General features: G+C 41.3%; 2 protein-coding genes and 1 long non-coding RNA gene across 8 annotated transcripts; 1 reads left to right on the top strand and 2 right to left on the bottom strand.

Annotated features, from left to right (window-relative positions):
- The first annotated feature begins 1,704 nt into the window (after positions 1 to 1,704).
- On the top strand, positions 1,705 to 23,146 carry AMN1 (antagonist of mitotic exit network 1 homolog). Of its 5 annotated transcripts, none has more exons than XR_008437288.1 (8): positions 1,882 to 2,001; positions 6,072 to 6,204; positions 8,452 to 8,596; positions 8,962 to 9,179; positions 10,565 to 10,621; positions 12,222 to 12,333; positions 12,892 to 15,625; positions 21,979 to 23,146. XR_008437288.1 is itself a non-coding variant. In XM_053978433.1 (8 exons), the coding sequence occupies exons 1-7, from the start codon at positions 1,955 to 1,957 to the stop codon at positions 12,963 to 12,965; spliced, it is 786 nt and encodes a 261-aa protein (XP_053834408.1). In that variant the 5' UTR covers positions 1,882 to 1,954; the 3' UTR covers positions 12,966 to 12,982; positions 13,179 to 15,535. The 5 variants fall into 5 exon arrangements, 4 of the variants coding, with proteins under 4 accessions (XP_053834409.1, XP_053834408.1, XP_053834410.1 ...); XM_053978433.1 differs by lacking the exon at positions 21,979 to 23,146 and having other exon boundaries at positions 12,892 to 12,982; positions 13,179 to 15,535; XM_053978434.1 differs by lacking the exon at positions 21,979 to 23,146 and having other exon boundaries at positions 1,705 to 2,001; positions 12,892 to 15,535.
- On the bottom strand, positions 16,135 to 20,905 carry ETFBKMT (electron transfer flavoprotein subunit beta lysine methyltransferase). The gene is made up of 3 exons (XM_053978432.1): positions 20,543 to 20,905; positions 17,894 to 18,024; positions 16,135 to 17,169 (listed from the first exon to the last, which is right to left on the bottom strand). The coding sequence occupies exons 1-3, from the start codon at positions 20,860 to 20,862 to the stop codon at positions 16,805 to 16,807; spliced, it is 816 nt and encodes a 271-aa protein (XP_053834407.1). The 5' UTR covers positions 20,863 to 20,905; the 3' UTR covers positions 16,135 to 16,804.
- LOC128807825 (uncharacterized) lies at positions 20,903 to 24,978 on the bottom strand. 2 transcript variants are annotated; one of them, XR_008437292.1, is made up of 3 exons: positions 24,502 to 24,978; positions 21,177 to 21,349; positions 20,903 to 20,989 (listed from the first exon to the last, which is right to left on the bottom strand). It is a non-coding gene; the product is annotated as an uncharacterized LOC128807825 (long non-coding RNA). The 2 variants fall into 2 exon arrangements; XR_008437293.1 differs by lacking the exon at positions 24,502 to 24,978 and adding an exon at positions 21,963 to 22,047.
- Positions 24,979 to 27,979: the final 3,001 nt, after the last annotated feature.

The raw sequence follows: 27,979 nt of genomic DNA, 5'->3' as shown, positions 1-27,979 counted from the left end.
ATTATGTGCATAAGGTGTCACAGTCAAACAGGTCACATACAAGCAATTTTCCTTTAGGGGGTTTTATAGCTTTCACCATAATGGTACAATTTGAATCATCCAATTACCTACTAATGGATATTTCTAACTATCCAATCACAAAATATATTTTGTAGGCCTTGCAGCATCATCATACATCAGCATCTGTTGATGCAGTGATCCTGTGGAAGGGTGTAGTTTTCCTCTGAAGGTCTAGTGGTGGTGTAGATGGGCCTGGGCTTCCTCTGGGAGTCCAGTGGAAAAGAAAGCTGCTCCTCTGGGAATCCAGTAGGGAAAGGCTTCCTGTGGTGTTCCAAATCTCAGATTATATTCACATAGGAATGCTTGGCTCTTCCCCTCGGGTGGAGCATCTCACAATGGGATGATGTAATTTTATCAGTCATGCAGTGAGACTTTTTATAAATGGATGTGATTCATGCTAACAAAATTGTAATTATATCAATAATTTGGGAAAATAATTGGAAAGGTGTATGTGATTAGTGTTATGAAGCAGATGGGTTTCTTCAAGAATACATGTGGGAAACAGGGTGCAGGAGTTGGATTCGGCGTTGGGAATGGAGGAAGTCAGGAACTGACTCCCAAACCAAAACTGGCATAAACTGAAATTAAAAGACAACTCCCAGAGCAGGATCGACCTTGAATATGAATAAAGTTGGGACCATTCCAGACAGGGAGTCTAAAATAGTGATCTTATCTATGAAATAAATAAGGTTTAATTGGAACATAGTGCTTATTTATATAACACCAAGCTCAATGTGCACGTGCCACCTGCCAGGTTACCCAGAGGACATGTGAGGAAGACCTTTGGCCTTCCTCCTAGAAGACCCCCGAAGAGACCAGAAGGCCCCATAGCAACAATGGGAGCATGTGCCATGCAGTAGAGTGACACAGATTTCAAGAATCGAAAATAGGAGGAGATTTATGGGAACTAATGATGACTATGTATCAGCACACAGTATATGTTGTGTTGGGATCCTTTTGCCTTCATACATGAGGCAGGGTGGGAAGCCCTCCCCGTACCCCGATCAATCGGTTTTTGTTTATGCTTTATCCAAACCACTGCCAAATTTCTTTCCTGTAACTATTGAATTATATCTGATTGTATTATTTCATCTCAATTAAAATGGCTGACCTCAATTAAAACTGCTGCTAAATTTTAAGTTTGTAGTTTATGGAACTGGACATATGGGACCTCATTCATAACAGACTCAATGGCCCATTAACAGAAAATATTTCCCGGAGGGAAGATGGGTCCTGGAAGAGGTGAAGAAAACTGCCCCACCTCTAACAGCTGGCAATAGAATACACACCCCTGGCCACATCTTGCATTTGCAGCCTAAAACAAGGCAGAAATGTAAAAAGGAAAGAAAAAAACAAACAAACAAACAACAAACAAACAACAAACAAACAAAACCCCCACCAATAAACCTAAATCAAAAACAAAGACAAAATTATTTGCAGGAAGAAAGAGCTGGCAGACAGACAGCAGGCTCTTATCGCTGCAGATGGACGGCGCTAATCGGAAAGCCGGTGCTGTGGGATGCCTCCACTGATGGCAGCAAGGAGGAAAGAGCGCTTAAAACCACTGCGGCCCTTGCCGGAAGGCTCCCAGCCTCCCCGTACTTCTTCCAGGCTTGGGAGAACACTTGCTCCTAACTATTAAGCTCTGGAAATAGGGAGTGAGAGCCGCGTTTTTGCCGCTGCGGGGTGTTTCGGCGTCCCAGGCCGCTGCAGGAGGCGCTCCCTGAGCGGCCCCGAGGCGATCCAAGGCGGGCCGGGAGCAGGACTACATCTCCCGTCATCCCGCCGGGCGCCGCCGCCATCTCGGCACCGACAGCCGGGCCGGGCCGCCGTCCCCGCATTCCCGGCTCCCCGCTGCGTTCCTCGGGCCCCGCCGCATTCCCCGCTCCCTGCCATGAGCTGGGACGGCGCCGGCGAGGAAGTCCGGCTCCTCCTGGACCTGTGAGTGCCGCCCCGACACGCTCCCGCCTGCCCGCCCTGCGAGGGGCTCAGGGAGGGGGACAGGGCTCGGCAGGCCTGCGGCGGCGGTGGCGGAGCGGCTGCAGCGAGTGTGGGTGCTGGCAGGGTTCGGCAGCGTTCAGGAGCTGCGGGAGAGGTGGCACGGGTTGTCAGAAGTGCCCCTTCGGGAGGAGTTACAGGGCAGGTGACAGGGAGTGACACGGGTGACGAGGTTTGGCAGGGAGGTAACAGGATGTGATCCTTGACAGATCCGGGTGTGGAGGGACGGCTGAGGATCCCTGGCTTCACCTGGCCCCAGAGAATCCACTGAATGGTGTTTTGCTCTGAGTTTTTCCATGTTGGTACCGAAATTGGCTAGAAAACAAATTTTCTAACACAATTTGAACTATTAGAAAGCAGGCATTCTTTATTGCATAGCTGGACGTATCTGGAAGGTTTTTCCTCTAAGCGAGTATATCGTGACACTTGACGAGATGTTTATTCTGTAGTGCTCATACATATTCTTTAAAGCATGCTTCCCGGCTAGTACATAAATACCACTTTCCTAGAACTAATTTGCATACATCCACACTGGCAGTCCTTTTGTGGTCCTAGAGGGTCGGCTAAAGGGGTCTCTGGTGGTCACTAAGTGTCCCCAGTGTTGCAAAGGGTGACTTTGCCTTGAACTTCTCTTACGACGTGTGCTTGCTTCTTGTTACATAATTTTGGCACAAAAGCCACTATATTCCTCATTGTCTGTTTATGCACTGGTTCCAGCTACATTTAGCATCCTGTGTGTCTATTTTTTTTTATTATTATTTTATTATTTTATGTAATTTGCTAGTTATAAGCTCTATCTTGAAACTTCCAAGGGGAACTGAAAATTTCTATTCTCTGCGTTATCTGTCAATGTCAAAATCCTTTGTGTTCTGGAAGAAGTTAGAAACAGCACAGGAATAAAATATTTCATTTGAAAGATAGAAGAAGAATAGCTAGCAGAGAGTACAGTTAGATTGTTATTCGTACCTTAAAGCACTGAAGATAAGATTATAGTTGCCATGGTGTAGCCAATAAGTGTTTTATAGTTTCCTATAAAGTATAATTACTGTGAAAACCTTTAGAATTTAAATAATTAATTGTTTAAACTGCAAATCAGTATTGTACTATGAGAATATCAACCAGCTTTGTGAAAAGAACATGATTAACCTTAATAACCATTCAAGCTAAATTTAATATGCTGTAGTAAGAGACAGTTGGCATAGCTCACATTGATTTCCATGTATCTGCGTTGGGTTTGGAGTATTTTCTGCAGATTTGAACTAAGTAGTTGGTTTGGATTTAGAGGCCCCTTTTGAAGCTGCATTAGTGAGACAAGCCCCTGCTTTCTGCTCACCATGTTGCACAGATCCGGTCTGTGAGCAGGTTCACATTTTTGGTCTTCAGAGATGATAATAAATGGTGTGTTTATTATCTTTGATAAGATTTTTTTTTCTTTTTAGAGGTAAACAACTATTCTTAATTTCTGCAGTCAGGTAGAGGAATGTTATATAAATTGTTTAATCTCAAAACAAAGAATGTGGATGGTGTAACCTATATGTACTGAGACAGAGTTTCTCTGTTGATCAGTCAGCTGAGTTCATCTGATTTGTTAAAGAAATATGGATATTGATCTAGTACCAATATCCAACTGTGATGGACAAAAACTCTCTAACAGTTTAAAGTTAGAAAGTGTATGCTTATTGCAACGCCGGGCAGCATGCGGGATAGCTCCGAAATACACACCGCACCTTTCAGGTGATCACAGAGTCCTTTTATCTGTACAAATATTGAATACCCGAAATACAAATACATATTCATAATTTGGTACATCCCATTCCTCGCTTCATATGCTAATCATTTCAAAAGCTATTAAGCATGCGTACTTTGTTCCTTGAAATGGGTCGGTGGTCCCTTTCATGGGGAGGGGTCCCAAAATGAGGAAATTTAAGGAAGTCTTCCTCATTTTGACCTTTCTACCTTTTCAATGCAAATATGACAAATGAACCTTGGTAGAACTCCCATTCCCGGTCTTCAATTGGTTTCAGAACAGAGGAGGCCCACAATTGTCTTATGTTCCTAAAAGCTATTTGTCAGTTTCTATATTCTTCATTATAAACCCAGCTAACTAAACATTGTGTTGACAAGCAATCAATTATTAGTTAGCTACTAACTCTTAACTTCATCAAGGCCTACTCATTTATTTTAATTAACTCTAGTAAGGCTTGTCTCTAACTAAAATCTTAGCTCCTCTAAAATTTCTAAATTCCTTAAAGTTTATGTTTCACATCCAGCAGTCAGTGAGGTTCTGTGAAAGCATGGAATTCTTGCACATCTCTGCAGGAATGAGTTAAAGGTGATCCTGGTGTGTGCTTGGGTATATAAGGGTGTCTGCAGGCAAGGCCTGGGTTTAACTGCTCAGGTTCTGCTTGAAATATCTCCTCCATACAGTATCCTCTGCAGTGACCTGCTAGAGGTGCTTGTCCTACATTGTATGAACTTCAGTGGCTTTTTAAAATGTGCTTCCATGCTGGAAATCTTGCTTCTTTCCTGCCTTAAGTCTGTGCTACCCTTCAGATTTTTACAGCATTAATATTTTGACCTCTTTAAAGTTTTTATTTGGTGTGAATTTGATTTCCTGCAGTTTGGTGGCATCCTGATGCCAGACAAATTTTTGTTGCAAAACCAGTTCCCTGTAGGTGTGAAATACGAAGTTTGTTTCGTGTCAGGTAAATAAAGGCAACCTGTGTAATTGTAATTGTGAAATGTATGGAACATGGCCATGGGACAATTATAAAGATGAGTTCTAATAAACAACTTAGGATAGCATGGAAGAAGGCTTTTGAACCAATCTTTTGTTTGCAATTAACTATTTTAAGTCTTAAGCTGTTTTGTAATAATAGTATTTGAATTATAACTTTAGAATGTTGCTTTTTGATAAGAACTTTTTGCTTGTAATTAAGTCTTAAGCTGTTTTGTAATAAGAACCTTTGAATTATAACCTTAGAATGTTGCTTTGTATTAAGGATTTTTAAACTGTAGCTTTAGAATGTATAAAGGATTTAAACAGAAGAGGGAAGTGAACCTATCCCAAGTTCCTAACGAAACAGTGAAAATATCCTGGAAAAAGAAGATGGACATCAACTTCGCTGATTAATGATTTCGAAAAGGGAAGCTGGACATCACTATCTTAGATTAATGGTCCTAGAAAATAGAAGCTGGAGCCCACATCTGGAAGCTAGACCCCACCATCTGGGATACGCATCCTGGAATGTACATCCTGGGATACTGAAACCTGGAATAGATGACAATAGAGTATAGAAATTGGAAAGGAACCAAATATCACCATCATAGATATATGATCCTAAAGTATAGAATTATGACATCAAAAATTGGAAATAGAAACTGCTGAGAAAAGCTTTTGAATATGTATGAATATGATCAATGAATACCAGCCAGCCCAGCAATCAGTGTGCAGTTGGAGGGGAAAACCCCCACCACTGTACCCAGCGCTGTCTTTGCTCATAAGTTACCAAATTAATTAATAAATTGAATTGCTGCTTGATATATTGGCTGAGTCAAGCTTCTCATTTCTAACACGGCGACTCCAGAGCTGTGATTATATGCTAAATTTAATTTGGCATTACTCCAGGCTGCTGCTGCCCCCTGCACTCAGCCACTTGTCCTGGCAGTGTTGTTTCTGTGTCCTCAGAGTTTTACTCAAGGGGATTTTCATTCAGATCAGATGCTGAACAGCTCACACTGCAGCTGTGGATTTCAGAGACAGCTTGAGAAATGCACAGAAAAAAATGGTTGAGGGGCTGATTTTTGCCTTCACTTACTTAGGGAGCAGTTTCACAGAAGGATCAGCTTGATCCCAAAGGGCAACGGCTGAATGGTAACATGGAACAGCTGAAACTGATAATGTCTGAGGGAACCATAACTAGATGCAGAAGATGACAATTTATGGCTTGATTATTGTAGTTCTACAATGTAATGCCTCTTTTTGACTGTACTGTAACTTTCCTTTATTTCAGATGCCTTCAGTGTTTGACAAAGAATCTTTCCAGATACTCTGCAGATATTAAGTCATTGCCACCCAATATAAAGGATAAACTGATTAAATTAATGAGTAGGCAAGGGCAAATTACTGATGCAAATATCAGTGAGGTAAGAACCCATTCAAAACCATACTGTCTATTTTGGGAGAGGAAAGGAGCCTCTCTTGCACACCTGTCTGTTCCTGAGTGCAGTGTGTTTCAAGATGCTCATGCATAATTTATTTCATATATATATGTTATATAAAGGATTTCAGCAGCTTGTTAGAATTCTGTTGGTAAAATTCTATTGACACTAAGCACACAGTCTCCATATAATTTATTTAAATTTTGGTTCCTTGAAATATAATGATGGCAGAGCTAGGAATTGATAGTTCAAATTCTCCCATCCCTTTTTGCACACTGATGTGTCAGTGTTTCAATATGACCCCAGTTAATGACATTTCTTCAGCTGTAAATTCAGGGGCACATCTGTTTTGCTGTTTATTTACTGTTATCTTGTTGAGCCTCAAAGAGGGGTGTGAGAATTAAAGGAAGCTAAAATTTGGCCTTGGTGAAACAGAAAATAAATGACTCCCTGTGCATTCCTGCTTTGACCTGTAACTCAAGAGACAAATATTATCAGTTTCTCAGAGTTGTGATAGTGGAGCCAACACTAGAGGCAGAAGCACTGTGGAAAACATACAAACAAAACAATTTAGCTTTAAATAAAATGATTCTGTGCTTACACAAAGTAAGTGTTTGAGTAAAAATCAAGTTCTTTGGAAAAATTTGACTGGACAAAATCTGGTTTAGGCTAGCTTTTCAGTAAGGAATAATTTCAAAACAACAGATTATATAATTAAAGCCATGTGATTGTGTGTGTATGAATGCATAAAATCCATGAGGCTATTTTTAGTCTGGAAATAAACTAGAGACTTTAATTTACAGATGTTTATGCTGTCTCTTCCTAAAGTCCTCTGTCTTCATTTAGCAGTTCATCAGTGCTTTCTCTTGGAGCCTATTTTCCATGTGACCCTGGGAAATTCTGCTCTGGTTCTTTTTTCATGTGTTTTTCCTTACTCTGTTCCTGCAATTTCCTGCAATTATATCCTTAGTTGTCATCTTTTTTTTTTTTATTTCCTGGGCATATTATAGCTTAGCTTTCTTTGCTAGCAGTTTCCCATTTGTTTTTATTCATGTTCTTCATGTCTTTTCTCTGTTTTTCAGGGTTTTTAAAAAGAATTTTGCTTGAAGTTAAATTTCAGTTGAAATTCTGTTAATCTGAATTTTTGTGTATACTTCTGTTTAATCTCTTACCTCCCTATTCTTGTCCAAATTTGTGTTACCATGCATCTTTCCCCCTTTTACTTTGCTTTTTGCTTGTAGCAACCATCCACATGCATGCCAAACTCCTTCTTCTAAAATCACTATAAACCATAAAGTTTTATAAAGCCATTCAGCATGTGTCCACAGAAATATAAGCCTGTATTTTAAATGTCTTTTTTTGTGTGTGCTGCATCCAGACAACCCTTTGTCTATCTAAAAATCTTATATATTTGCAAAACAGCCAGTTTTCCTTGTATCTTTATTGTACCTTGTTTGAGTGAACAACTGGAGGAATAGGGCTTTAACAAGCCTATCAACGGTGCTGTTATCTTTGCTGGTTTATGGAAATTTACGTTTCTATCCCTGGGAGTTAAGGATGGGAGTGACAAGCTGAAGGGAGTATCTGCCTACTGTTACTAAAATCTAAGGCCTTCCACTGCTTTGGGTCTAACTTTCATAAATGTTCTCTTGGGAAAGATTTCACAAAAATTCCAGTCTGGGTCTTGTGGGAGTGAAAGATCCCATTTAATGAGGATTTGGTACCTCTTCATGGTATGGTGATGAGAGTGCTTGTTTATGAGCAAAAGAGTGTGTGTGGGTGAGAAAAATACTTAAGAGGAAAATACCTTCCAAATATCACTCTTACCTTTTATGCAGGTTGAAGTTTTGATCAAAGTCAGATTGATTCTTTTTTTTTTTTTTTTTTTTTTTTTTTGCACTGCAGATTTCTGACCCCAAAGTTGTGCTAAAAAGTGTGAGGGCATTGTCTTGGGTACACATGTAGCAAGTGAACCACCAAGATTGTGTGTATCCATAGTTTAAGTAGTAATGTGTTCCTGCTCCATATGTCACAGAAACAGTTCATGCTGTAGGAGCTGAACTGTTGCACAAATAAACCAGATTTTCTTTAGTTTTTAGTTCCTAGGACTGGTAACCCCACCCTCTATTGCAAACTTCTACCTGGTGTCTAATAGTATAAGTATTTTATATAAAAATGCATGTGCTTGATGGCATAGCAGAGTTTGACTGAAATGGTGGGTTTTTATTACAGGTATTGCACCCTGCTGTGGAGTCTCTGGATCTCCGAGACTGTGATATTTCAGATAATGCATTATTGCAGCTTTATAACTGCAAGCAGCTGAAAAAAATCAACTTAAATTCTTGCAAGGAGAACAGATTTGGAATTACTTCGGAAGGTGTGTTATCTGTGCACAGATAACTGGGATCTTGTTTCTGGCTTATTTTTCTTGTTAGATTGGAATAAATTGCAAAGAATATATCTAGGGTAAATATTGCTTAAAAAAAATCCCCAGTGCCACCCCAGTACTAACGAAAAGTCTCTCCAGTGGTGTAAATTTCAGGTCTAGAACACTAATTATCTTAGGAGAGAGCTATCAGGTTACTCTGCTGCTAGATTTCTGCTAAAACCACGCTACGCTCAAGATGTTTTCCATTTTATCTTAATTATTCCTTCCTCAAAACGTGTTCCAGAGCCTTTGGACTCAGCATGGTGGTTATGTTAGAGAATGAATGACTCTTTCAGGTGCTGTTTCTTTGGCAGGAGTCATAGCACTGGCCTTATCCTGTCCCTACCTGCGTGAAGCATCTTTCAAAAGGTGCTGTGATATAACTGACAGTGGAGTTCTGGCTCTTGCACTCAACTGCCAATTCCTACAAATAGTGAACTTGGGCAGCTGCTCAGGCATCATGGATGCATCTCTGCAGGCACTAGGAGAGAACTGCAAATTTCTTCACAGTGTGGACTTCTCATCTACTCAGGTAGCTATGGTGGCAATTGGCCACTTGACTTTTGTTTGGTTTTTTTTTTAAGATTGTCATGATAAAGTTCAAAGGGGATCATTGTAGCTCTACTCTTGACAAGATTTAGGACCATAGTTTATTTCTAATTTCTGCCTCTTAAGGAAAAGGAAGGGTATATTTTTCTTATTAGTGACTGGAAAAATACATGTTTTGGTATTAGAGCATGAATGGTGAACGAAAGATAAACTTTTGTTAGAATCTGCCTTGGGTTTTTTAAAGTATATTTATTTAGTGCAATAATTTTCTTTAAGTTGTAAAATAATCCAAAATATTCCATTTAAAGAAAGTAGAATCTTGGAGAGATTATTGCCTGCTTTCAGTTAGGACAAACTGATGTGGGTGATAATCTAGGATGTCAAACAGTACAAGCCCCTAGTAGAAGTAAACATTCCATAATTAAATGATATTTTAGGAGTGATTGTGCTTGTCAGAGTTATATTACAGAGTCAACACTGAAAGAATGACATTTGAAATGTCAGAAATGGCAGAGAAGAGGGTTTAACAACAGTGTTCACCATGAGAAGGGGGAGACAAGCTGCAAAAGCAATCCTGTAACATATTTCATAATTACAGGGAAATAATGAAGCAAGGGAAAGGTTTTTTGCAGTAAGTGTAGCGTTCAATTGACGCTGATGGTGAGTAATTATGTTGAATGTGAGTCCAGTACTGAGCATTCACAATGAAATGTCAGTTCTGGAAGTCATGTAGGAGGTTCTTATTTTAGATGCTATTCTTCTTTTGATTTTTCTAGAAGTGGAGTATCAGAAGAGTCTTAATATTTAGTTTCATAATTTTTATTTATTGCCATTTAACTCTTATTTATCCAGACTTACTTCATTGCTTTTTTTATTTCCTTGCTTCTCTTCCTTTATAGAAAATAGCTGTTTCCCTGTGTGCATTTTAAATGAAGTAAAAGCTTCTTCAGTACTACATGTTTACACTTTTTTTTTTAACTCTTCTGCTATGATTACTTTTTTCCCCAATCCAAATTGGTCTAGGTAGAGCAGAAATGCTTTTTAAACCTATAAATTTAAAGTGCTATGCTCTGACCATATTCTTGTACCCACTGTTAAATGAGACAAGGAAGCTGCAGAAATAGCAGTTACACAGTTGGAAGTATCCTTGCAGAAAGCCAGGCTGGATCAGGTGGCAGGAAGATGAAACAGTAGAATGAAAAAAACCCACCTTGGATAATTTTCTGTGCTAGTTTAGCTGGGAAGAAACTACTGTAGTGTTATGTGTATTCACTGACTGCAGGGAGTGAATAAATTAATACAATTTTTGCATCCAAATAGCTGTGTTTGAAAGCATTGAGCTTTAATCCATTGTGTTTTTTTCCTCAGGTAACAGATGATGGCGTTGTAGCACTAGTGAGTGGAACATGCTCAAAGAATTTAAAGGTAACTGAGTTAACCTAATAACAAAGGGATGAACAAAAGAAAATACCTGCATTTTAAAATTATAATTACTATTATCAGCAGCATTACTTCTGAGGGAGGGTTTTTGCTGACTGACTTTCATTTCTGTCCTCTTTCAAGATCCTTGGAGTTTATAAATTGCAAAGATTTTCCAATAAGACAATGTTCTTTTTACTTTTACCCTACGATCTCCAAAGTATATTTTACCAAATCCTAATTTCACTATTCACTAATTTCACTTGATGGTCTTTTTTGTGCATTTCTTCTTATATGTTGCATTTATTGATAGGTAAGGCAATTTAGAGGAGGGGAAAAAAAGTTGGTAATAATCTGTTTCCTTATTCTGCTTTTCATCTTTTCCTAGCATGTACAAAAAGCAGTAATTGTACAGCTGTAGAGAAATGTAGAAAAGAGTAGGGTTTAGTCTAATCTTGAAGAAGTTCTTTGATTTCTTTTAGGAACCATGTAGATAAAATAGAAATACCAGAAACTTCAGCAGAGGCTATTTTGGGAAATTTTGGGAAACACCAGTTTGGGTTCTGTTTTCCTGGACAACCAATTGGTAGGAGAATGTCATAGGCAAAGTGATGAGACTCAAATCCCATGGAATCTCATTGAAGAGTTTACTCAGATGTCTTGAGTGGTGTGTGTGTGTGTTGGGAAAACTCACCTTTGATGTTGGAAAAGATGAAAGTTTGACAAGAAATTTCCACAGATATGTATGCTTGGCAGAAAGCTCTCTGAATGTAGAACCTGAGAACGGAATAGAGGTGGAAGCAAGTTTTGATGTAGAAGAACAATAGATGTCTAAATTGGAATTGCTGAGCCAGTCGTTACTGGACCACTAAGAAAGCAAAGATTAAGTTGAGCTGGAAGGAGGTTTTATGACTAAAGCAAAGGATATGTTGACCACAAACAAAAAGATACGTTTTTACCAAGCAGAAATAAGTCTTAGGAAAAGCAGAAAGGTGCCATAGGCAAACATGCCTTTGTGGCAAGTAGAAAAAAGGTCTAAGAATTTTCCACTGCAAGAAAACAGAAAAACAACTTTAAGCTTAAACTGTAACATACTAACTCATGTGGTTGGATAGTAAAGACCATAATATGGTAATGATAGTAGTTGTGATAGGGTATAGGGAATAGTAAAGGTATTGTGTATGATGCTGATTTGTTGTTATGTATTAAAATGCTCAGCAAAGAAAAATATATAATGTGTTGTAACCAGAACTAAAATGGCTTCAGGCTTGCCTATAAGCTGTAGCTGGCAGCTGTAGGCATAGCTCTGTTACAATAATATCTTCTATACAATAAGCAGCATTTTGAAGAGCTGCCTGGAGTCCCACATATCTCGTCTCAGGCTCTTACATTTTCATGTTTTTAGTTTAGACTCTTTACAGAAAAGCTGTCTTATTTTTCCTTAGGGTATTTTCCTGCTCTGTACGGGACCACATATGAGGTCAATGCACAGAGGTCATAATTCCTTCTGGTTGGGGATCTCTGAAATGGGTTGGGCAAAGGAAAGCTTTGCCTCTAAAACTCTGGGTGCTCTGACAGGCTGTTGTCATTCCTGTTTTCCTGTCAGGAGATCCACATGGAGCGCTGTGTGAATCTCACGGACATCGCTGTAGAAGCCGTCCTTACTTGTTGTCCCAAGATACACATTTTTCTCTTCCATGGATGCCCACTGATAACAGGTAGGTCTAATTACAAGAAGATAATTACTTGCTGATCATACCTTCTTGCTTTCTGAAAAGCACACTGTACTCCATAAGTAATCACAAAGAAATAATAACTTATTGGATAAAATAATCATCGTACACTGAGATTTTTAAAGCAAGGTGAGAGTTTTGTTTTGAAATGCAGCAGCAGCCTTCAGAGAGGGGATTTTTTTGTTTGTTTGGAAATTGTATTTTTTCCCCTTCAGCATGCTGATGAAGACCCAAAGATTTCAGAAAAATATTAGCATCTTAAACCCCTACTGTATTCCAAAAGTGTGGAACAGTATCCATTCAAGAAACAGTGGAATGGAGTAGGACAGCCTGTGGGTGTTTTAACTTCTGTTGGTTGGTGATGCTTTACAATTAGGTGACTGAAAAAAGAACCAAGATACTACAGATGTATCTGAAATGTGATATTGTGATAGCAAAAGTATAAATGCAGATATAGAATTCCTTTACTGTGTTGTGTGCCTGTTCCAAACACCACCTGTATATTCTGAATGAATAACAAGAAATTCCTTTGTTCTTTTTCAGATCGGTCCCGAGATGCTTTGGAGCAACTCATCATATCAAACAAAATCAAACAACTAACATGGACTGTTTACTGATTATTTATCCTGTACATGTGAGTGTCAAGTTTACAGGTGGGAGAGGTCTTTCAGCAAACAAGCACCTTGCAAGAACTAGCTGGTGACTTTTGTTCCATCAGACTGTTTACTGATTATTTATCCTGTACATGAGTGTCAAGTTTACAGGTGGGAGAGGTCCTTCAGCAAACAAGCACCTTGAAAGAACTAGCTGGTGACTTTTGTTTCCATCAGGTTGCATCCCTCCTGCTTCCCACTGGAGGTCTCCATTGCCATTCCAGTCCTTGCCTGTGAGCCTGGGCTTCCCCATTGTCTCTCCTTGGAGCCCTGTCTGTCTTCGCATTGATCAAACTTCATTAAGAGTAAAGTTAAACTGTAATTAATATAACAGGGCCGTTGCTCAGGCTTCCCAAAGTGCTGGATTTGGCTGCTACTTAGTATCCTTTATCAATTTAGCTACAAACCCAGTTTAGGTAAATCTGTGTTCTGAGTTTGTATTCTGGGGTGATACTTGCAATTAAAAGTACCCAGCCGAAATGTAACATTGGCATGCAGCAGTGGCTGTGAAGATGGGAGTTGAATCTAACTAAAATCAACAGCCAGAACTGGTGAATGGAGGTGGCATTAACTGTGATACAAATGTACTTTCAGTAGTAACAAAGAATCTCCTTTCACCACATACTTTTGCTAGATCTGGAATAAAAAACATAGGTACCTTTCTTCTATGTTACTGATGCTGCAGGTTGCTATTCTTACTTACCATCAAATACTTGCTGGATTTTTACACATCCAAAATGTGAATGTGTAAACATAAACTTGCTTTGGAATTGTTATGGTGACTTTACAAATTTCAGAGTAGAAGCTGTGACCAAGAACAGGATTTTATATATGGGCAAATATTTAATTTGCCCTGGCTTTTGCCTGTGTTTCTACATGAAAATCCTTTTAGGGAACAAAACACCGGTAGTCATAAACGTATCTGTGAGTGAAATAGGACCAAATGTAGTGTCTGAGGATATACATCTCAGGATGGTAGAGTATGTGTTCTGCTATATGTAGTTCATTAAATATCCAGTGGCCCCTAGAGGCTGAAAATATCAATAATTGTATTGTTCAGTTATAGTAGTATTGTAAAATAATTTTTGAACTGTAGAGAGAGTTTATTACATGATGGAGCAGTGCTCTCATCACAATTATAAGTCATGTTCCTTGGCTTTCTTGAACCAGCATAACCTCCAGTCAGAGTCCTATGATTTCTGCATGAAGCTCCTTAATGCCAGCCATTTTAGCTTTATAAGGGCATGGAGCACACAGGGTTCATCCTCTGGATGTGGAGGTAGAAGGCTTTAGCTATGGTTGTCTAACATGGATTTGATGACATATGGAAACCTGAAGAGTTTAGGCAACCATAAGGAATATGTTTACCATTTAACTCTTGTCATAGCCACACCTAAGTGTTGCAGAAATAAACTAGTCTTATATTAATCTCTTTAAAGTTCAGGTCTAATTGCATGGAAGGTATTTTTTGTTGCCAATATTAAAGGATATTATGATGTCTGACTATAATGTTTCTTCTTCTGTTGATTATATGGTTTTTGAAAGTGCAAGTCTATTTAGAAAAGTTGTTCAGGTGTCAGTAAAAGCGTATTTTTCCAAGACCAGCACCTAAAACCCTTACTCTTGTTGCGTGGCTCAGCCCAGTGATGGATGTGTTCCTATGATCTCTGTGAGTGTAACTGCACCAGTACAAACCACTGGTTCGAGAAGGAGTTGATTTTGCTACAGTAGCCACAAGCATCTGACAGCTGTCACTGCAGCAAATCCTTGCACCAGATAGAGACCTAATAACCTAATCTACTAGTTTTTGTGGTGGTTTGTTTTTGTGTTTGTTTGTTTGTTTTGTTGTTTTTTTGTTTTTGTTTTGTTTTGTTTTTTTGCTGAGGAGTAGTTTATTGTTATGCCCTGTGGAATCCCTGGGATCAATCAGGGCCCATCGTTCCTTTGAACTCTTGGACAATAAATCTGTGTTGCAATATTTTTGATATTGAATCATATAGCTCTTTAGGCAGCTCTGTGAAACAGTGCTACTGCTAATCTCAGTGGCAAAGATGACTTTTTTCTCCTTGCTAATATAACCTTGGATTTGTCATGTTGAAGGCAAATACAGCTTATATGTACCCTTAAGTGTGCCTGTAGATTTACCATCTTCCCCTACAGCCTGTTCTCAATGTGTGACGTAGTGGTACATCCTCACCTGGTCCTTAAAAAGCTGTACAACACTGCAGTGAGGTAACATTGTAATTTTAGGTTTAAAAGTTTAATGTAAGTTACTTTAAATCCTTCACCGTTAGAGCTTGAGTCTGCCCTTACTCAGACTTTGTGTTTTGTATTTGCATAACTCTACTGGAATGTTTTTTGGTTCACAGTAATTTTCAACAAATGTTTACAGGCACTGGGTGAAGTGGGAGAAGAACCTCATGGATGTGCTTACTACTTCATATTCTCTATTGTTTGGACATTGTTATTGTTGTGAGCCTTGCAGAATATCCACATATTGTTATGAAGATTAAAGTTTAGAAGTTGGCTGTTTGGATAGTTCTGAAAACTTGTTGGATTCTGGAACCATGTACATCTGACTGTACTCCTAAACCTCCTACTTCATGAACACCATGGTTTTCTGAGTGAGTACCACACACTTTTTCACATTTGTAAGCTTTCACCACAGCACCTGGCACCACTGCACGGTAGTCTATGGTGCAGTTATTAGCTCCCCACCACTGCTTGTTCAATAATTGACTGCTAAAGTTGATACTTCCTATAAGACTGTTCTGAAAACATTGGTTTCTTCTTCAAATCTACAGTTACAGCATCTTACCTGAGGATCAGATTTTTTTTTTTTTACAATGTTTGGCAGATGAAACTGGTTCTTAGTTGGCAGATAAAACTGAGAATGATTCTGGAGTTTGTCCAGCATCTCCTCAGGAGAACAGGAAAATAATTACATCAGACTTGTATTCCCTGGTTTTATTTCGTTACCCTCTGTTTGTCACAGAAGTAAAGACTTCTTCATCCCTCAGCAGCTTCCCAAGGTGACAGATTGCCTGGTTTACCCTTGCAAAGGGTAATGTAGAGAATGTAGATCATTTGACCCTACTCTCAAGGGAATGAAGTTACCCTGTAGCTGGTACTATTTATTCACTTTCCATTTATTAAAGCTTTTACACTGGCTGGCAGTCAAAAAGCAGAGTTTAGATTTGGGTGCAACTCCTACATAATCACTCTGTCAGTTTCAAGGAAGAGGAAATTTTTATTATAGAGGGAAGGAGGGGAGATTCCAATTAGTTACTTTGACATTCAGAAGAGATATCCAGAAAAAGAGCAAGGCACTTCAAGTTGAGCATATTATGAGTTAATAATCTAGTGGAGAATTTTATGGAGGACAGCAATAATTTTCTATATTTAGAAATTTTCCATAAATAAGCTGCAAAAGCCTGGGGAAGCAGTGCAGTAGTCCTTCAGCCACAGCCCTCTCCCCACAGCAGTATGCTGGACATCCAAAACATTTCACAGTAATGTCAGCAAGACACAAATACACATGGGAAACATCAAGCATGCAAACTCCTACATGTAAGTTGTCTGTAGATCTGCACTTCAGTGCAGGCCCCTTTGAATACAGTTTGCATGTAGCTTTTACATCAAATTGAGCAAAAACCTCAGTGAGTATGATTGAAATCAGTCCAGTGAAGGTACAACAAGCTGCTTTACTTTAACAGATAATGTTCCTTGTTTAATTCCCATTTTCATGTTATATACCTGCAAAAAGCCAATCAAGTGAGACAAAATCCCATAAAAAGGCAGCTTCAAGAATCATCTAAGCTGTTTGAGGGCTGATAACTCCAGACAGTACTTGATGTTAGCCCACAGTTTTCTTGTCTCGTATACTCAGGCAGTGAATATTCTATAACTTTGTGCAGCTGACTGCGAATGCTGTGGCTTAAAAACTGATGCCTGCCAGGGTCACCAATCAGCACTTCAGTCTGGTGAATCCTGATGCACTTCTGCAGCCAGTGATGCAGACCATCAGCAAGTTGTTCATCATAAAACATATCTCCTAGAACTATGAGGTCCCAGTTGCCAGCCTCTGAATTAATGATGTTTTTAATGGTGATGGGGAAGGGATTCAGGTGGTTCAGTTCACAGTTCAAGATCATTGCCATTCCTGCAACTGAAGAAAAGTCAAAGGAAAATTAAAGTTACATTTTAGGATTCTGCCATTCAGCCCTCTTACATATTTCTGTGACTCATCTTTTAATTTCATCTCTTAAATGTTGTTGTTCATCCTATCTAGGGGGATTCCACAGTTTTTATTATGAGTCAAAATCTAGCATGAAGTGATGAAATTTTATCCTCATTACACCGTGAAACAGGGAAGATTTTTTCCTAGAATGGATACCAGTGGAAACCAATCATGGAATTGAAGAAGAATATAATAACTGCCTTAATCTATGGATATACTTCCTTCCTAACTAATGAGTAATTAAATTATGAATAAACTGTATTCGTAAGTCAATTATGGAAAGACAAAGTCTAGAGGAAAAAGGCAAAATCTAGGCCCTGATATACATGAAAGTACAGGAAAATGCTGTGGTCCTACAGAGAAGCCAACTTGCTGCTTGTGCTTGGAGTTCTCATCCAAACCAGCTGTGGTGGTGTATGGACAACACTTGACAGAAAGTTTGCTGTTTGTTCTAAGGAGCTGTGGAGATATACCTGGGCCAAGAGAGGCTGGTACAACCCAGCTTCCAGTACTGGCAAAACCCATTCCTCTTTTTAGCATTCTTAGGATTCTCTTTGTAACTTGAATTTTTCCCAAATGGAGCAAAGAAAAGTGTTAAAGGTGTTTTTAAAATTAGTACATATCTTTACACAGAGATGAAAAAAAGCCTTACTAGGGTCAATGTCATTAGCAAGGACTTGGGATGCCCCGCTCATCACAGCAGCTATTGCTGTTGCTCCACATCCACTTCCAAGATCCAGAACTGATCTCCCTTTAACCACATGTGGATTATCTAAAATATACCTGAAAGAAAAAAGCTGTTAAAGCAATGAACAAGATCATGCAAATTTCTCAGGTTTACATTACACTGCATAAGAGTTTCTTTCCAAACATGCAATGAAGTGTGGTACTTTAACACTATTCCACATGTGCAGCTGCCACAAAACTCCTTATTTGTCTCAGATGATATAAAAAGCAAGAACCATAATTTTTCTCCCTTAGTGTCCTCCCCAACCCATAAACAAAAACAAATTCAGCCAAGTAAGCAACATTTTATGTCAATCAGCGCCTTCTCTGACAGGTGAGCTTATCTGTTAAGTAGACACAAACTGGTAAGTAGACACTTCTAGGTAACTAGAATTCATCAGAATGCATGAGAAATACTGAAGCAAGGATTTGTAGAAATTAAAAGCAATCTGACTGAACAAACATGATGTGTTCACAGTGAATATGGTGTCCACCCACCAATCTGAAATACTGCTTATGCAACTGCTTGGAAGAAGAGGAAATTCTCCTCTTTCTTTTCCTGAGCCATGCAGATAGAGATGCAAATACTTTGAGACTGCTTAGTGTTGTTCCTGAGTAGCAATAAGAAAAAGAATAGAGCTGTGGTGAGCAGAAAGGGGTATCTTCATCTAATTGCTGACACCTGCCAAGAGAAATCCTGAAAAACCTTTAGGCTGGAAGTGGAGAACTGACAGAAGGCAAGTAGCAGTTATTGTTAAATACTATGAATCACATTATAACCATTGCAGAGGGTTCAAAACTTTAACAATTGCCTTGAAATTCAATTTGCTGCAAAGGGGAAAGCCCCAGGTGTCAGGGAGAAGAGCCCTGGAAGAACTGAATTACTGCAAATTGCTATAATTTTACTACCAATTTCCATAACTTCTTGTGAAGTAGAAATAAGAAGGGATTTTACATTTGTGTTATCTTCTGACAGGGAGAGTGATGGCTGACTCTTCACAGAGGGCTAGAGGTAAGCACAGCTCTTACAGGGGGATTCCAGTGCAAATAACTGTAACAGAAATGTTAAGACTGGTGTACACTGACGATGGATGGAAATGTCTGGGCCTGGAAACAGCAGCAGGAATGGCACCAAGAGGCCTAGTAAGCTTGCCAAGTGCAGAACATTTGTGTTGAGGCTCAGCAGCTCAGATGTTTAACAGCATTCCCTTGAGGCCATCACTCCCCTAAGGACAGGCCCTAGTTTACCACCAGGACCAAGGATCGGTGTGGGATCTCCACAGAAGTGCTTTGTTTCTCCTTTCCAGGGATTCTGCTGGGATTTGCCATGACTTTCCATTGGTAATTTGTGTAGGGCACAATGTGGCCCTAATGCCTTATTTTCAGCTAAGTGGTTACTGAGTTGCTGCTGCTGATTGTGGTGACTCAGGACAGCTGGATGCTGCTGTGTCCCCTGGCACAGTGCACACAGTGTCTCTGCCCTCCTGGGTTAACGAGGAATCTCGAATTACACGAAGAGTAGCTTGAAATAGGAGACTCCTGATGCTGTGGAAACACCAGCTGTGATAGGAGGACAGTTATGGAGGCAACCATATGTTTTTGTGCTCCCTTTTTACTCTTCCAAATTATGCAACTGATTTCTGACATTTCTTAATACATCAAACCAGTGCATAAACAGTAAGACAGTATTGAAATGCCAAATATCTGAGCATGCAAATAATATTATAGCAAAATTAATAGATTAACTAATCTATTTTATATACCCCATGTTTAGGAGCACTCTAGTTCATCTACATGGCATGGTCAACTCATAATTTAACAGTAAGATTCATCTTTTACCTGGTCAAAACTGCCTTCTTATTTATGCTTTCTTGCAGAAAAACAGTAACGCCCCAATTCAGATTCTTCCCTTTCATCTATGTGGGACTCTGACAGCTTGTTCTCTGCTGTAAAAATAGTATTTTTTTTTCTGCTGTTTAAGTGAGAGATTTGATTTCACAAAATAAAAGAACTCTAGTTCTTGGGAATCAGGAACATTAAAGACATTTTGACAGTCAGTGGCCAAAATCAAAATGTGGCTTCTGATGTGACTAAAAGCTGCAAAAAGTCACAACAATAAGGCTGCTGAATCCTAGATCAGGAGAGTTATTCAGGCTAACCAGCACTCCAAGTGCATCAGCATTAAACTGCTTTTTTCAACAGACCAGAGGCACATCCACACTCCTGTTTGTCTCACACACGTTGTGACAAAACTCTTGTTTAGAGTGATAGAATTAAACACCTCACTAGGTTTTGATGACAACTGCATAGCCCTTCTATGGACCCAAATTCAGCCCTGTTGTCAGCACATGCATGGCTACTGATTATAACAAATTTCTATTTAAAAGACACAAGTTATTTTACACAGCAGGTGCTGGAACTCGCTGCCAGCCAGCAGAGATTGGGACACTCCAGTATAAGCAGAGAGGAGGATGGATAATACACCCATAAAAGGCAAACACACATCAGTAGGAATTGCTACAGAGCCAGGTCTGGCCTACTGGATGTATCAGCTGTGGTGAATTTTGCTGCATACCTGGAGAGGGCTTGGCCACCTGGCCAGTAAATTGCCCAGAAAGGGTCCCCATAAGGCCACAGGTCAGGTTTTTCTCTCCAGAACCTGCAGCGAGGGGTGAGGAGGCGCAGCCGGATCTCTGGTGTGAGGTGCCCGCTGTTGGTGACCTCAGTGTTCTCCTCCAAAAACGCTCTCACCTCGGGGTCCAGAGACTTGCCTGTGCTCCAGTGGCAGCAGCGCTTCCAGCACAGAGAGGGGCCTCCCCTCCTACTTCTCCACACCTTGGCAAGGGTGTTCTGCCTGCCCAAGAGGAGGAACCACTTCCAGCCACGGAAGGCCATGCTTCCTCAAGGACACCAACTTTCCTCAGAAGAGCTCAGAGCACAGCTTATCTGAAGCAAGTGATGAGGCACAAAGCTTGAAACGAACTCACAGGATGTTGTTTTTCATAGTGATGAATGGCAAGTCCTGAAAGGAGAAAAGTGCTATCTAAGTGATGTTCAGTGAATTCAAAGCTTTGCATCAACAGGGACTTTAAGAAGAGGAGATCCCTGTGCTCTTGTGCCTTGCCCCTGCCCAGTCTTAAGGCTGAAAGAAGTGGTATTCAAGGAAGAAGCTATTAAGAGACCCATTCAGAAGAGTACTCTGAACTTACCCAGTGAGAAACGACCAGTCAGTGGGACAGCCGATAGAGCTAAAAATTGAATGTGCAACCTTTTAACATCTCTCTCCCTCTGCCTTGAAGATATACACACAGCAATTTACTCCCATTTAGGGTTCTTCCACTGAATCTTCAGATTTTGCAGGAAGACTCTGGCATTGCAGGGCCTGTGGACATAGCAGTGGTTATCAGTAGGTTGCTTGAAGAGACAGCATTAATTACCTGTTTTATAATGGTGATGAATCTTTATACAAAAACATTTTTTTAAAGGCAAGCAATTAAAAACTTTCCTCTCTCTCCCTAAGATTTATCAATCTGCCAGCTCCAAAACTGACAAAAATTAAAAAAAAACCCAAAACTGATCTTAACCAGAGTAGTCCCAATTCATCGCATTTCAGCCTGTATTTTAAAGGATTGGTTAGTCTTATTGTGCAATAGTCTCATGTGGATGCTCTCAGTTGTAGAAGAAAACAGACCTCCATCCCTGTAGCCCACTCTGAGACACTATATAAACATGCTCCAAGCTGTCTGAAGAGAGAAACTGAATCCAACAGATTTAAATTAAGTTTTTAAAAGGTGATACATTCGGACTGGATGGCCTTGTCACACCACTCAAGGTGTGTAGTACACTTCACACAAACAATGAAGGAGAATGAAGGATTGGTATGTCAGAGTTTAGATTCATTTAAGAATCAAAAGCATGGAGAGTGGAGAGCCACAGTACTACATTGAGAGGCAAAGGAAGAGCCTCTCAGCACTTTATAACCAAACTTTCCTCACCTGCCTTCTCTTGCAGACCCTGGGCCTTTCCTATGCTGATCCTGCAAGTATACTCAGCAAGAAGTGGCCTGAAAGGAGAGGAAATGTTTTCCAGCCTCCCTGCTTAGATCTCCTTCACCATCCATTAGTATTTCCGTATCCTTTTTCCTTCTTCACCTTGCTCTCTAATTTCTTTTCAATAACTCAGACTTCCTTGCTTCAGGGCACAGCTTTTGAACCTCCCCTGAAACTGACGACCAGAGAAGCATTTCAGGCCTGTGCTTCCACAACAGCAAGACTGCAAGTACAAACAAACAAGAAACTGAACTCGTTGTTTTGTAATTGCTTTCTTTCTTCTGCAGTGGTTTCCACAAACCAGCAGAATAATGCATGAAGAAAAACAACTTTCATCCCAGCCCCGACAGCTTTTCACAACAAAAGAATCATGGACAACTTCAAGCTGTGCAGGTTGTCCTTAAAATTAGACAAAGGGACAACAGGAAGAATATGCCAGTGAAAGAGTCTTAACACTTTGTATTTAATTAGATCAGTTTTTCTTTATTTGTCTGTATCTTTAGAAAAAAAGTAATACATGTGTTATGTGTAATAAGCATCATTCGCACCTATAAAGTGATATATGGATAGGAGTTTTTATATGATTAAATATAGACACAAAGCAAGCGAGCCAGGGCAAGGGGTGGGGGGCTGTCTCATGTATGTCGAAACCATAGTAGACAAGGCTTCATTTACAAGTTAATACAAGTGGCTCGCTCGGAGATGGGCCGTTTCTTGAGATTATCTAGGAATGGACAAGCGATGATCGTCCCGACAACTACCCGAGATTGGAATCGCTGGAATCTCCGGGGGATGCATCTCAATGTCGGTTCCCGTAACTTCATAATCGATGTACATCGCTTCCCGGACCTCGGATTCTTCAACCCAGCGCAGAGAAAAGGGACTTTATGAATATGTGGGACTTTGAATGGAAAGAAAAGGCTGATCACCGAAATCCCGGTCTCAAGCAAAATAAACTGTATAAAAACTGCTCGAGCAGAACGGATGATGTGAAGCATAGGATACCCTCTGCTAGAGTGGTTGAACCTGTGTCTCACCCAGCGCCAATCCCGGGCTCGGCACTGTCCTTTTCTTTGTGGCTGGCTCAGATAGAATTTGATCTTTATAATAAAAATTATTTTTTCTTTTTTAATTCGGCTGGGTCAATTTTTACCTATAACAGGTGTTTAGTGGTATTTTTGATGTGTGCTGGCCTCTGCTTTAAGTATTAGCTTTAGTTTCATCACTTTAGTTACTAAAACGTTAAGCTGTGAAATTCACACTCTGCTATTTAGGCTGATATTCCCACTAAATCTTTGTTTAAATCATTGGCTAAAGGCTTTATGTTTCTATTACAAATAAATACACACGATCAAACATTTTGCATTTTTCCACACTGGAGAATGCCATTCAGCAGAGTCCATGTAATTAATGAATGCAATTAGCAAATGCCTTCCTTCTTGAAGGCAGAGCTCTATAATCCTCATCTGCCTAAGGGAAGCATGATGTTAACTGCAATCAATTGGAGAGATAAATCTTGTCAGCAAATGCTGTATGCTGGCTTTTCTCCACGAATTGCTGCAAATTAGCAGAGCTGAGATCCTGTAGCATTTATTTTGCATGGCCTGTCACGATGGTTACTCTCCTGAAATTAATCGTCAGTACCTGCCAAGAGCTCAGTGCTCAAGATGCCAAACTGAGCTTAAATGCTTAGTGAGGGAAGGCATCAGGATGGACATCCCCGTGTTTGACACTCGTGGCCCATCCATCTTACAGGGAGTAAAATGAGGATGGATATCCCTGTGTTTGACACTCCTGGCCTGTCCATCTTACAGAGAATAAAATCAGGATGGATAACAGGATGGATATCCCTGTGTTTGACACTCCTGGCCTGTCTATCTTACAGGGAATAAAATCAGGATGGATAGTAGGATGGATATCCCTGTGCTTGACACTCCTGGCCCGTCCATCTTACACGGAATGAAATCAGGGTGGATATCCCTGCATTTGACACTACCGGCCTGCCCGTCTTACTATAAATCAGTGGGTGAGTAGAACTTGGACCAGAAGACAAAACGTAGCAAAACACATAAGAAAAACCTCACTTCCCCCCCGCCAAAAAACCCCGAAACCCTAAACCAAACCCCAATTTCTATGAAATTTAAGCTTTGGGTTTTCTTTTCTTTTTTTTTTTTTTTTTTTTTTTTTTTTTTTGGTTTGGTTTGGTTTTTTTTGTTTTTTAAGGCACCAAGAGCCGTCCAAAGCCCAACCACCCCGCCCCACCTTGCCCTCGGGGGATGCCAGCCATACCCACGCCCGCTCGGCGAGGGAGACAAACACCGCCCGCGCCGCGGGCCGAGCGGCCGGGGCCGCCCCGCCGCCATCGCCGCTCGGCTCGCCCGGCAAAGCGGCCGCAGGCCTCAGCAGCACGGGCAGCTCCCGGCCGGGGCAAGGGGACAGCCGGGCCCGCTGCCCGGCCCGGCCGGAGCGCCCGGCGCGCACGTACCTGCTGCTGCCGCCGCCGCTGTGCCGGGGCCGGGCCGGGCCGCGCTCCCGCCGCCCGCCCGCCCTTAAAGCGGCAGCGCCGGAGCCGCCGGCACCGCCGCCGCGGCCTCCGCTGGAGCCCGGGCCGCTTCTCTTTCCCGTCCTGCAGCGCCTGCCCCGCTCCGAGTCCGGACCCCTGCTCGCTGCCGTGGGCTTGCTCCGCTCCTAATGCGTTTGAAAGGCTTTTCTGAAAGGCGTGCGCCAATGCGAACTAGCCCTGTGTTTAAAAACGTTGATAAAAATCCACGCGGGAAATGTAGCGATAACACACGTCCCAGCTGAACGGCAGGGAAAATGAGGGGGTTTTTCCCCTTCGCACGTCAGATCAAGGGCGCTGTCAATCCGGTGTGGCCCAGGGAAGCTCTCCAGTCTCTCGGAGACAGCAGCAGCTACCGCAGGCAGCGGCCGCCGAGAGAGCGCCCGATGCCGGCTCTGCCCCTCGGGCAAGCGGGACCTCTGCCCGCTCCTCTGCTGCTCCCGTCCCGCCTGCTCCGTCCGTCCTGTTCGTATTTCTGCTGCTCGAAAGATCCCTTCGCTTCTCTCCCCAGACCCTCTCCGGTGTGGACAGGAGAGAGGGGGCTTCTCGTGTTGTTGCTGTCCCTCAAGAGGGCACAGCTCAGTGGCAGGTAAGACACACCTACACCTACAAACGCTGGTGTTTCCTCCGAGACCTCGAAGTGGCCACATTTTCACGTGGCAGTGACTGGGACACATTGGCGTGGGACAAGGAACCAAACCCACCTGCATCCCCTCCAATTCCCCAGTTTCTGAGGTTCACAGAGATCTTCCCTAATGGGCTCACCTCTCTTTGAGACACCTGAGATTCCTCAGCAGCTCCCACCTCATCTCTACTCCATCTCCAGTCCCATCTGCTGGGATTTAAGGAATACGAGCAGCTTCTAAAGGTTCTCTACCTTCCCGGTGGGACAAAGTGTACCAAATTTCTCGCGCTGCATTTTTGAAAGGCTCTTGTACATTGCCCGAGGTGATGATTCTGCAACTCTTGGGGTACCAGGGGTTTAAACCGGCCGATTCCTGAGACCAAGCCTGGGTCTGCCCAAATCTCTGAGGTTACGAGGCCATCTAGTGATCTGCGAGCTTGTTACAATGAAAATGTACTCTCCAGGGTCGGAAAGCTGCTTGTAAACCAGGATCTCTTCTTTAAATGCAAGTGATCTGCAGCCTCCCGAGAGAAGTTGACCCCTGCGTGTTGGTTGGGCTGTAGAGTGACCAGGACCCAGAAGGAAGCTGGTGTCCTCCTGCCACACGAAGGAGCCTGGAATCCACAGACATGTTTAAACTGCAGGGATACTTGCATGCCTTTTACTCTTCTGAAGCAGGACCCACACTCAGTCTTTTTAGAAATGATCCCTTGAATCGTATAAACGTGGACCTTTGGGCTTATTTGGTGTGGACCAAAGAAATTATTTATTTAATGTGGACATTATTTCTTGGAGTCCCTAGGGGAACTGTGAAGTTCCAAAGGTCTTTCAACAGCTCTTGCTGGTCCTCTCCAAGAAGGGAGATATTGAAAACACTCATAGCACCCAAAATTGTGAATAAAACATGCAATATTTTGTGAAATAAAAATTGTGAATAAAACATGGGGTTTTGTGCCCTCTAGAAACTCACCACCATGCTAGGAATAAAGAACTTGATTATGCTATCAACATCAGCTCAGGATGCCATGTAAAATATAGTGCCAGGATGCTGACAGGTGATGATACAGCTCTACCTTGCACATTTTATTTTATGGTTCTCAGGGAAGCTTTTACACTTAGATCACCAACCTCTTTGATTGACGTTTTAACAAGTATCTTCTCAGAACTAGTTTTTCTGAACTTCTGGTATATGATTTTACTTAGTAGCTATGTGAACCTCAGTGAAATCACTGCTGTCTAATACAGACCAACATCACACTTGAAAAGGCAGTTAAAAAGGATAGAATCATAAAACCACAGAGTGGCTTGTGTCGGAAGGGACCTTAAAGATCATCTAGTTCCAGCCTCTCAAATAAGTCTGGCTGCTCCTAGCTGAGAGATTTCTTAGGTGAAAAAGGAGGGGTAAAGTCTTTGCTTCCCAGTGACACTGGCAGGGATGATAGAATCAGAAATTTTTCTCATTTAACTAGAAGTAATTAGTTGTACAGGTTGTGCAGATTCCTAGCATGACATAAGAAAGCCCCAATACCAGTGATAGCTGCTATGCCTCTTGTGAGAGTCTAGGTGAACCCCTTAACCTTTCAGGACAAGGTTTGTGCTGATTATTTCAGCAAAGTGTCAAAGCCTGTCATCCATGAGAAAAAGAGTTTAATTTCCAAAGGTTTTTTGCTTTAGATGGTGACATCTTAAGAATTTCAGCTACAATTTCTGGTATCCTGTGCAAACTGCCAGAAGTGTGCTGGAATTTGCTCTGAGGACAAGGACGTCTTTTATCACCACATAACATCGATTTGGTGTATCATGGAGGAGTGCAACACTTGCAAAATGCAGTTGTAGAGTAGCACACAAGGGACTCCTGGGTGTCCAAGGGAATTAGGGGATTACTGGCTGGTGCTACAACTGCCCAAGTGTCTGGGGAAATCTTGTTCGAGCCAATTAATAACAAAGAAATGGAGCTGCCCAAGGACAGAGAGGAGGGCAAGGCAGAGAGGAGCTACCTTCACGTTAACAAGCCCACAACTCATGAATCTTCACAGATACAAAGGTTAAACTCAAAGGAAGGCAGGCCAGTGGTTCAGCAGCCAAGTGCCCTCCCCTCCAGGTCACTTTTCCAGCTGGTACAGGTGACAAGGCCAGCTGCTGCAGTTTGCTGTGGTGAAAAGACCTCAGTGGAAATTCACCAGGGGGAAAATGGATGGATTCAGGATGCTGTTGATTTGTAAAAGGCATTCCAGCAACTCAGTATGAACAGTCAGGATTTGCACATCAAGCTCAATTTGTGGTTGCCCAGAGGCTGTGGAAGCAAGTCATTATCAGAATGTAGCTGGTGCAAGTAGCTAAGGTAAAATTGAAGCTAAGAGCTCTAGCTAGGTGAGGGAGAGGCAATTCAGTTATTCTCTCATGCCTTCAGCTACAATCCAATTTTAGAACAACAGTACATCTTTTGCAGTTGAAGAATAGGCATCTTAACATAACAACAATCCCATATTACCTGTGATGTGTTTTGAAAGCACCACATGTACTTTTCATAGGATTACCTTTCCCCACTGCCTTGCCAACTGCATTAGGTTAGGAGCAGGAAGGAGCAGCACCTAGCAGAGATGAAGGCATCAAGTGCCTTCTAGCAGTGGAGGCAAGAAGGGGAATTTGTAAGGTGCAGATATTTTTCAGAGTGGAGGTGGGATGAAGTGAGGAGAAACTGTAATAATCTGACCTTTGTGCTGCTGTAGATTCAGGTTTTCTGGCACAGAAGGTCTCTCCTCTGTAAGAGCCTTGTTG

Source organism: Vidua macroura, chromosome 5 (genome assembly GCF_024509145.1).
Source record: "Vidua macroura isolate BioBank_ID:100142 chromosome 5, ASM2450914v1, whole genome shotgun sequence".
Lineage (NCBI taxonomy): Eukaryota > Metazoa > Chordata > Aves > Passeriformes > Viduidae > Vidua > Vidua macroura.
This window is presented reverse-complemented; position numbering and strand designations above follow the sequence as displayed.

Coding starts and splice junctions, on each gene's coding strand:
- AMN1 (XM_053978434.1), top strand. CDS start 1,955: ATGAGCTGGGACGGCGCCGGCGAGGAAGTCCGGCTCCTCCTGGACCT. Junction 2,002..6,071: donor GTCCGGCTCCTCCTGGACCT/GTGAGTGCCGCC, acceptor CCTTTATTTCAG/ATGCCTTCAGTGTTTGACAA. Junction 12,334..12,891: donor TGGATGCCCACTGATAACAG/GTAGGTCTAATT, acceptor GTTCTTTTTCAG/ATCGGTCCCGAGATGCTTTG.
- ETFBKMT (XM_053978432.1), bottom strand. CDS start 20,862: ATGGCCTTCCGTGGCTGGAAGTGGTTCCTCCTCTTGGGCAGGCAGAAC. Junction 18,025..20,542: donor GGTGGCCAAGCCCTCTCCAG/GTATGCAGCAAA, acceptor TTTTTCTTTCAG/GTATATTTTAGATAATCCAC. Junction 17,170..17,893: donor TGCTAATGACATTGACCCTA/GTAAGGCTTTTT, acceptor ACTTTTCTTCAG/TTGCAGGAATGGCAATGATC.